We start from the raw sequence: 9,824 nt of genomic DNA on the forward strand, positions 1-9,824 counted from the left end.
TGAACAGATACCACCGGCTTTATTTACAAGTTCACCTCGATGTTCCATGGGGCAAAACCCAGCTACCTCACCCAGCCATTCCCAGGAATCATGAACACCGTGTGAAAGAGACAGACAGACCGACGCCAACCCCAGTCGCCTGCGCCGAGACGCCTCACCCACCGGAGGCTGGCGGGGAGCCTGCTGTTCTCTGACGCCGGAGGGGACCCCACCTCGACCCTCAGACGGACTGTCAGTGAGCACGGCGACAGGCTGCGCCGGCAGGACGCCGAGCCACGGATCCAGTAGGAGCCGCGAGCCGGAAAGGCGGCAGTTCCCACGCTGATCTCCCGACATGCAGAAGAGGGGGAGCGGCACGGACAGTTCCGGGGCCGGTAACAGACATGCAGGACCGGCGGGCGGGAGGGAGGAGGGGGCGCCAAGCGTCCACACGGCACTGCGGTCCCCCAGCTCCCGCCTCAGATGCTTCGTGGTCGTGGGCACTCACCCCGGAGGGTCTACCCCGAGGGCTGCTGGGGATCAGCCTGCCCTTGGCAGAACCAGAACCACTGGGAAAGGGACGAAATGGACCACTGCCGGGTTTGCGTGAGACGCCCCCTGAGGTCCGTGTGCGATGACCCAGCTGCGTGACTGGCGGACATCCGGGGCCAGGAGGCCAAGCCCGGTCCTCCGCTGACAACGAGAGCGGGACTGTCCGCCCTGCGGCCCAGCAGCCCCCCAGGCCGAGGCCGCCTCACAGTAAGATTCCTCCGGTGTGACCGGACCGCACGGCGCGCTCAGCTGAGGTGGAGGGGCGTGTACTCCGGCCGCCTGGTCTGGATGATCTTGGGTTTGGGCCTCTTCGTCCTTTCCATCTCCTCCTCCTCGTCCTCCTGCTCGCTCTCGCACACGTGCACCACGACGCTGGGCGTGGTGGCGGTCGCCGCGTGCAGCTCGTACTTTTCCCCTGGAGAGAGAGCGGCGCGGGTCACTCGGGCGAGAGCGGAAGGCGAGCGCGGGGACAAGTGTCCGGGCGGCGCGGCCTCGCTCCTGCGCAGGCCGAGGGGACGGGGACACGCCCCGGACAGGCCTGGCTTCGGTGGCGCCTTCCAGACAGGAGGAGCCGTGGGCAGGGCCTCCGCCTCCCCGCGGGGCCTCCTGTCCGCGCGGGAGGCGCCTTCACCCACCACAGGCGGGCAGATGCCTTTGCCCAGCCGCAGTGAGCCTGGGAGGCTGTGACTGTCTGAAAGGCGCCAGGGCCTCGGCTGGGGGAGAGCTGCCGGGAGGGTCCGACGGTCACGGGCAACCTTGGCCACGGTGCTCCTAACACACCCTCCTACCCACCCATCAGGTGCCACCCAGAGGGTGTGGGGGTGGGACTACGTGTGCAAAACCTCTGCCATCTTGTGGGCTGCAAAGCACAGCCAGACTATGACAAGTCACCAGGCTCCGTTAGGAAGCCCAGGGCACGCTGGTTTTAGGGAGTCTGTTTCTACCACAGCTTCTCCCTGAACCCCCGCGGGGAGGTGCTGGCAGAGGCGTCTCCCTCAGCAGCGTCCTCTCCAGCAGCCTGGCCCGAGGTGGAGGGGCGTGAACTCCGGCCCCCCTGCAGGGGCCCGACCCCCCTGCTCTGCTCCTGGGAGACCCCATCCCCCTGCTCTGCTCCTGGGAGACCCCGTCCCCCTGCTCTGCTCCTGGGAGACCCCGTCCCCCTGCTCTGCTCCTGGGAGACCCCGTCCCCCTGCTCTGCTCCTGGGAGACCCCGTCCCCCTGCTCTGCTCCTGGGAGACCCCGTCCCCCTGCTCTGCCCGGGGAGACCCCGTCCCCCTGCTCTGCCCGGGAAGACCCCGTCCCTCTGCTCTGCCCGGGAAGACCCCGTCCCTCTGCTCTGCCCGGGAAGACCCCGTCCCCCTGCTCTGCCCGGGGACTCCAGCCCTCAGCCTGATCGCCTTGGCAGGAGCTGTGGGAGCACATGCCGCCAGCCGGCCGCCCGCCTCGACCTTCACGCGCCACGGGCAGTCGGTAACCGATCCCTGCCCTCCACCGCACAGGACATTTCAGAAATGTAACCTTTTCCATATGAAACTGCTGACGGCCGAGAAACTGAAACCCTCGGCCGAGGACATCTGATTGCGGCTCAAGGAGAAACGAGGGGCCATGGCTCAGCACTTACTCCTCTGCTGCAGGGACCAGGCGGGGCCACCCCTCTTCACCCCGAGACCCCACACCCGCCTCCTCCCCAGGCCCTCTACCGCACGGCCAGGCGCCCCCAACAGTTTACTGTTTCGGGAAACCATGAGCTGAGCGTGGCCGGGGCCAGGCGCCGTGGGAGCTCCCAGGCCCCACGGGGGTCAGAGCCCGTCTCACGAAGGAGCCGAGGCCAGGGAGCCGGTGTCCCCGAGGCTCACACCTTGTCCCCTCGGGGGCTGGAGCCTTCTATCTCTGGCCAGCTCCACAGGGAGCAGCCCCTGGGGCAGGAGGGGTGCGGGGGGCTCGGTCCTTCCTTCCTGTGACCAGTGGCTCTGCACCCCGACACTGGGCAGGGAGCTGAGAGTCAGGCAGTGACAGAGGACCCTCCCACAGGGCAGCATCTCCAAGGGGGTCTGCTTTCCTTCCCACAGTCCACGCTCATTCCACGCGGAGCCCACACAGGCTGTGTCAGTGGGTGAGGACGGGGTCACGGGATGCTGGCCAGGAGGGGCCCTGGCGTTCAGTCCCCACAACCACCTCCCTCCCTGTGCGCTCCTCCCTAAGGAGCGAGGCCAGAGGCAGCACGCCCGCCCCACGAGTTCCACTGAAGCTGAAGGTGCGGACGGGTGATTCTCGCTGGCACCGGTCACACGGGGTGGGAAGGACAGTGGGGAGGCCACACCTCCCGACCCCGAGCACCTGCGTCTGGGCCCTCCGCACTGTCTCTCCTCGCCACTGCCCCCCTCCCCGGGGCCCACTCACTTACCCCCCCATCTGGGACCCCGCTCACCTGGTCCTGGGACCCTGTTCACCTGGCCCTGGGACCCCGCTCACCTGGCCTGGGGGCCCCGCTCACCTGGCCCTAGCTTGGAGATGGCGTATAAGAGATCGTAATTTATGACGGGGGTGGCGTCTTCCACTTGCTTCCAGCCGACAGGCGGTGAGGCGGGAGGAGAGATCAGAAACTGCTTGTCCGGGTTTGGGGGGGCCAGGTGGGAGCTCCCGATGTGCAGCGTCTGGGAGAGAAAGGGGGGGCGATGAAGCAGCCGCAAAGCTGCTCCCAATGCAGGTGCGAGGACAGGGCCAGGTCGGCCACGTGGAAAGAGGCCCAAAGGGTGTCTGGCTCGGGTTCGGGGGAGCCTGCCAGGACTGGGGCTCGCGGTGCTCAGGCCAGAGGCGGAGGGAGAATGGACAGAGACGGTCTGTGTATAAATGGTCCAGTCAGAATGGGCCTGGACGCCCTCCTCCCGGCTCCTCACACCGCAGTGCGTCATTCTTCAGGACCAGGCGGGGCCGGGGACCAGCTCCCACCATCAAAGCACCTCTGATCCTATTGGAGCTTAGAAGTTCTAGCAGCGCTTAGGGGGCTGAGCAGCAAATCTCACCATTGGGTGGTCCCCCCCACCCCCAATCTGCACAGGCATTTACTTGAACCATCAGAATACGTGGTGGAGGGACTAAGCCGTTATTTATAGGAAACCCACCAGGGCAGCCAGGAGCAGCTCACAGCCAGGCACCCTCAGAAAGCCTGCGCCCACTCACCACTAGGGGGCGGGGCGGGGCAGGCGCCCGCTCTAAAGTCCAGGGAGTTGGCCTTTTCTGCTCAGGAAGCTTCCCTAGAGGGGCTGCTCCCTGCCTGGGGAACACAGCCCGCACCCCGCACCCCGCACCCCGCTCCCCGCGGGGCTCACTTTAACCGGGAGTGGCACCCCAGAAGCCATCAAATGGAACTTTGTGGGCTGCCTTGAAGGTGGTCACCTCCCATGGAGGCCCGGGCACTGGAAGGGTGGTGAGCAGGAGGCAAAGCAAACGCGGCCCACAGTGCTGGCTGCTGCCGAGAACCCGGGCGCGGGCCCCTGGGGGGCGGCACCCCCAACAAATTCTCAGAAACCTACTGCCCACGTCTTGGGGGCCGGGGCCACGCTCACCCAGGGCAGGCTGCCACCTGCCCATCAACACTCCAGCCAAGGCCACCTGTGAAGTCACTGTCACAGAACCTGCGCTTTCTGGAGAGGGGAGGCCTGGAAACCTGGAGGGTGGGTTCGCCTTTCTCAGGACGGAGTCTCGGGTTTAAATCGATGCAGGACGTTATCACTGTCCAGGCTACTTTCTTGGGGGGACAGGGATGGAGAAGCACGCGCGCCGACGAGCCCCACGCACCTGCGCAAAATACAGCTTCATCTCCTTCCCGAGGAACTGGGTCTTGTGCAGGCGCAGCCGGGCGTCGGCGGCAGACAGGTGGCTGCTGAAGTTGATCCGGACGCGCTTGAAGCTCTTGAAGTACTGGAAGGTGATGTCCTTGTCGTAGGTCCTAAAGAGGGATTCGAACTTGGCCTGGGAAGCAAAGATAAAAGGAGTTCAATGCCTTCCCCGGGCCCGGGACAGCCGCTCCATGACGGTTCTGTAGGAGGAAGCGGATTCTTACCCCGGAACCTCGCTCAACCCCCGGGAGAAGAGAGATGGCGTCAGAAGGAAGGACGAATCCAGGACGGACAGAGCTCACTCAATCGGCGGGACAATTACCAATCAACACTTCTCAGCGTCACAGGAACGCCGTTTGTAACGGAGAGTGAGGTGTGCTCCGTCCCCTGCCCGGCCTGAGAGGGCCCGAGCCAGCGACGCCCCGCCTGGGACCCCGTCCTGCCACCAGCGCAGGACCGGGCTGTGCCCCCCGAGCCTCTTCGGGCCGAGACGCAGGCGGCTCACTTGAGAAAGCCGTGTTTGTTGACCTGGAAAACCAGGTAATAAGTCTTGCGCTTTTTAATGTAAAGGAAGGGGGTTAAAAATTTCCCCCATTGTTTTCTCACTCAGCCTGCTGCTTCTGAACTAAAACAATTGCCCTAAAAGCCAAGGTCCTGCAGAGACCCACCTCCGCACGCGGGCTTCGCGCCCATCCGTGCGCATCTCCAGTGGCGGGGCCAGCGAAGATGCCGGCACAGCAAAGAGCCAGCGGCCTCCTGGAGAGGCTGAGAAGACCACCCCCTCTCCCGCTGGAGGGGGCACTGGGGGTGTCCTTCGGGGGGAGCGCGGGGCAGCCACCGCAGCCCCTCAGGATTCCAGCCAGAGAGGGAGCGGTGGACAGTCAGGCCTGGAAGAACTTGCAGTGTTTGGGCTGAGCAGTTGCTCTCCGCACGGGAGATGCAGGACAGAGCTGGCCCACAGGGACCTGAGACCTCTGGGAGGCAGCTGCTTCTGCAGAGGGCAGAGGGGATGCCGAATGCGAGAGAAAAGCATCTTCTAGAACAGGGGTCCTCAAACTACGGCCCGCGGGCCACATGCAAATACAAACATTGTATTTGTTCCCGTTTTGTTTTTTTACTTCAAAATAAGGTATGTGCAGCGTGCATAGGAATTTGTTCATAGTTTTTTTTTAAACTATAGTCCGGCCCTCCAACGGTCTGAGGGACAGTGAACTGGCCCCCTGTTTAAAAAGTTTGAGGACCCCTGTTCTAGAACATTCGGGGCTGGGCACAGGGCAGGGATGGCCCCAGGCAAGTGCCCGCTGCACATGGCAGGGCTGGGGCAGGTCCCCGTGCCAGCCACCGGGAGACTCCACCAGCGGCTGTGAGGCGGGAGTGGGAACTCACTCGCTCTTGGAATTGCCTGGCTTTCCTCTCGGTGATGGACACCCCTGTACTCTCCCCGGGCGACCGCAGAGGCGAGGACTGAGAGACCAGCAGGGAGCACGCGGTGCACCCACCCGACCTCACTGCGGCCAGGGCCTCCCCACCTCCCCGCCGGGCACTTCCCGCGGGGGTCCTGACGGGCGCTGGGGGTTCCGCACGGCCTCATGAACAGGCTCGGTGACTGACTGTGCGGGTCTGAAGTTATGATTCATAATTGAGCAGAGGTGACTTGGGCGAGTATTTTTAGAAGACAAGCCAGGGCTCAGGACCAGAGCGCGCGCCATCTGTGAGGCCTGCCGCTCCCGGCCCCTCCTGTAAGTGCCCTGTCCCTCAGCGCACGTCCGGCTGTCGCTGTCGATGGCCCCTGTGCCGCGGGGAGAGCAGGTCTGACCCACAGGGCGAACAGCAGCACGTGCTGCAACCGAGCATTCCTCCGCGCACACGGCGGAGCTGGCGGGTGGCAGGTGCTGCCGGAAACCTCACATCTCCTCCGGGAGGTTACAGCCACGGACGTGACCGACGGCGCTCACCGCCAGCCCTGGAGCTGCTCCCGGAGGCACGGGAGTTATTTCCCAGCTTTCCTGCTTGTGTGGCTGCAGACACGCAGCCACCTCCGCAGCCTCACTTCCCAAGATAAAATCATTCTCCTGAACTGCAGGGGCCACAGCGACGCGTGCTCTTCACTCCGCCCTCCCTCCGAACGGTCTGCCCAGAACGAGAGCCTCCCGCGCTGGCAGGGCTCCGGCTTCCCCGAGCTCTGGAAGTCCCTCCCAGCCCATCCCGTGGGCGAACACTTGCTTGTTAAGGCTCAACGCATTTTGGATTTACTCCCCAAAGCCACAGGAGAGCCACACTCCCCCACCCCGCAAGTTCAGTTCACAGGCAGTGACGGGAAGTAGAGAAGGACTAGTCCCAGCCAGCCTCAAGCTTTGAAAACTCAAAACTCGCTTTGCACCAGAAGCCTTACCCTCGCATCACTGTCGCTGAAGATGTCACCGTTTGCCACGCAGGCAACCAAGGAGCTAAAACTGTAGTTAAAGTTTCTGAAATGCATCTTGCTTCCTCCCGGGGAGGCGAGAGACGCAGGGTCGCACCCGAGAGCGAGAGCGAGAGCGAGGTTCCTCTGAGAGGCTGGGCTTCTCCGTGGAGCCCGCGCTTATAAAGCCGGCGGTCCAGCCCCCGGGAAAAAGCTGGGCTCCGGGCGCATCCGGTTTGGGCAGCAGATTCCCGAGCCCCGAGGAGCCGCAGGCTGAGCCGACAGGGACAGTGTGAGCCTCTCCTGGAAAGAGGTGACGTCAGCGCCTTAGTCACCGGCCCTGCCCTGGGCTGGGGAGCGGAGGATGGAAAATCTGCGCCTGTGCCTGCAGCTGCTCTCTCACCGCTCCTGGCGGCATACTTTCCACTGGTAGTAATTCCATTCACGCTCGGACACGCTCCTGCTGAATGGACGCCCCTTGAGATGGAAAATGTTACAGAGAAAAGGAGGAAGGCCTGCAGTAAACAGCAATTAGCCTCCGTCCGGAGCGTCCGGCTTTGGGGAGCCTGGGAGCCAGCCTGGCCGGCTGCTGGGGCCGGCATTTCCTGAGGACGGTGGGGTGGGGGTGAGAAACACTGGGAGTCTGTCTTGGTCAGTGAACTGTTTTTAAGAAAGAAGTGGAGCTCGTTTTGAAATACAGCTCCCCCCCCCCCCGCCCCCAGCAGTTGAAATTTCTCGGCCAATGTCCCGATTCCCACTTGGATCCCACAGCGGGGATTGTGCAATGCAGGGTTTCCACTGGAAAACTCGATCGTTGCGATTTGAGGAGGAGGAACCCACAACACTGATCATTTCTAACGGCTACTGAAGTCAGAGGAAGCTGCAAACACATTCACGGAACCGGTGTCTGATGTGAGGAAAGGAACATTAAGGGGATGTTGGGCTTTGAGACTCAGAGACGGAAAGTTGTTATTTAATTAATTAATTTATAATCTTTATTGTGGAGAGTACTTACATGCCCCCCCATTGACCTCTTCTAACCTGCCTTCCCCCCACTGTCTGTCCCTGGGTCCGCACACATGCAGTGTTTTGGCTGATCTCTTCCCACCCATCCCTCCTCCCCTTCCCTCTGAGACTCCGCAGTCTGCTCCTTGCTTCTGTGTCTCTGGATCTATTTTGTTTATTAGGTTCCACATATGAGTGAGATCATGTGATTGAAAGTTTTTGGGTGTTTTCCTAGGGAAGGGAGAAAGAGTGGAAGGAAAGGACCCCAGGCCGGAAGGCTAGCTCAGCTGGCCCTTTCAGGTCAGAGGTCAGGTCTGCAGAGCATCTGGGAGTTGAGGTCCCTCTGCCTGCGGGCCCTGTCCTCCCCACCCTCCCAGCTTCATTAGCACCCTCTGTGCTAGAGACACACCGGACCCACCACTCACGTTTAGATTAACTTCTAAGAACCCACAGTCGGCCAATCAGAAAAGAACATCTGCAGCGGAAACTACCGGAACGTGAGCTCCTCCAGCCAGGAAGGCCGCCCCACGGATGGACGAGCGCCGCTGGGTTCAGGGCCCAGCACTCATGCCGGTGCGGTTATGGAAGGACCCAGGCATGGCGCTCACTTTGCCAAATAGCCAGAGCTCTCAACCCAAAGGGTCCGCATGCAGGCATTCCAGAAAAGGGGGCCACACCGAGGGCAGCACAGCACGCATCCAACACCCAGGGGACCCAGGGGACCGGCGCTGGGAAGGGAGCGCGCTTGGGGCCTGAGTGGCGGCGTGTCCGGAGGCACACGCACCCAGGTGGTGCTGGGTGTGGGTGTGGGAGGTGCTGGGGGGGTGCAGGGGGAGGGAGGAGGAGAAGGATGCAGAGCTGCACCCGCTCCTCGCTCCTCGGGGCTGGACCTTCTCTGAGAGCCCTCGCCTCCTGGGCCCCTTGGCAAACGGGGGGCCATGGGAGGAGGGAGAAGAGGCAGCTCCACCGTCTTCTCTATAAACACCAGGCTCGCGCTCCGGAGCAGCTGCGGCCACGCCGGGCCTCTCTGTCCACTCGCCGGGACCGCAGTGCGGGTCCCACGCGGGAGGGAGGAGAGCACGGAGGCATCTGGAGACTGGCCCACTCACTGTCTTTCTCCTAGAAACACGGATAAAGGACCGATCCTCAATGGGCTGCCCGACAGCTAAACAAACACGTGGTTCTCTGCACCTGCCTTCGGATGGAACCAACTTCAGTGGAACCTGAGGCTCCACTTTCACATCAGGCTCAGGGGCTCAAATGGTGGTCACCCAGAGGGAGGCGGGAGAGGAGGGAGGGAGGAGAGGAGGGAGAGGAGGGAGGGAGGCGGGAGAGGAGGGAGGGAGGAGGGAGAGGAGAAAGAGGAGGGAGAGGAGGGAGAGGAGGGAGGGAGAGGAGGGAGGGGAGAGGAGGGAGGAGGGAGGGAGGGAGGAGGGAGAGGAGGGAGGGAGGAGGGAGAGGAGGGAGGGAGGAGGGAGAGGAGGGAGGGAGGCGGGAGAGGAGGGAGGAAGGAGAGGAGGGAGGGAGGAGGGAGAGGAGGGAGGGAGGCGGGAGAGGAGGGAGGAAGGAGAGGAGGGAGGGAGGAGGGAGAGGAGGGAGGGAGGCGGGAGAGGAGGGAGGAAGGAGAGGAGGGAGGGAGGAGGGAGAGGAGGGAGGGAGGCGGGAGAGGAGGGAGGAAGGAGAGGAGGGAGGGAGGAGGGAGAGGAGGGAGGGAGGCGGGAGAGGAGGGAGGAGGGAGGGAGGAGGGAGAGGAGGGAGGGAGGAGGGAGAGGAGGGAGGGAGGAGGGAGAGGAGGGAGGGGAGGGAGGGAGGGAGGGAGGAGGGAGAGGAGGGAGAGGAGGGAGGAGGAGGAGAGGAGGGGAGGAGGGGAGAGGAGGGAGAGGAGGGGAGGGAGGAGGGAGAGGAGGGAGAGGAGGGAGGAAGGAGGGAGAGGAGGGAGAGGAGGGAGAGGAGGGAGGAGGGAGAGGAGGGAGGAGGAGGGAGAGGAGGGAGGGAGGCGGGAGAGGAGGGAGGAAGGAGAGGAGGGAGGGAGATTCTAACTCTTCAGT

General features: G+C 63.4%; 1 protein-coding gene across 2 annotated transcripts in view; it reads right to left on the minus strand.

Moving 5' to 3' along the window:
* The window catches only part of RCAN1 (regulator of calcineurin 1), a 57,430-nt gene continuing 47,606 nt past the window's right edge, over nt 1–9,824 (minus strand). Inside the window, exons 1-4 of one of the 2 annotated variants that reach the window (XM_081087306.1) lie at nt 6,763–7,170; nt 4,330–4,503; nt 3,026–3,185; nt 1–946 (exon numbers count right to left, since the gene is read on the minus strand). In XM_081087306.1, coding sequence (XP_080943432.1) covers nt 777–946; nt 3,026–3,185; nt 4,330–4,503; nt 6,763–6,849 — 591 coding nt within the window. In that variant the 5' untranslated portion in view covers nt 6,850–7,170 and the 3' untranslated portion in view covers nt 1–776. Of the gene's footprint in view, nt 947–3,025; nt 3,186–4,329; nt 4,504–6,762; nt 7,171–9,824 lie in introns of those variants that run through there. The other variant, XM_081087305.1, reaches the window with a different exon arrangement.

This window comes from Myotis nattereri (assembly GCF_964212035.1).
Source record: "Myotis nattereri genome assembly, chromosome: 3".
NCBI lineage: Eukaryota > Metazoa > Chordata > Mammalia > Chiroptera > Vespertilionidae > Myotis > Myotis nattereri.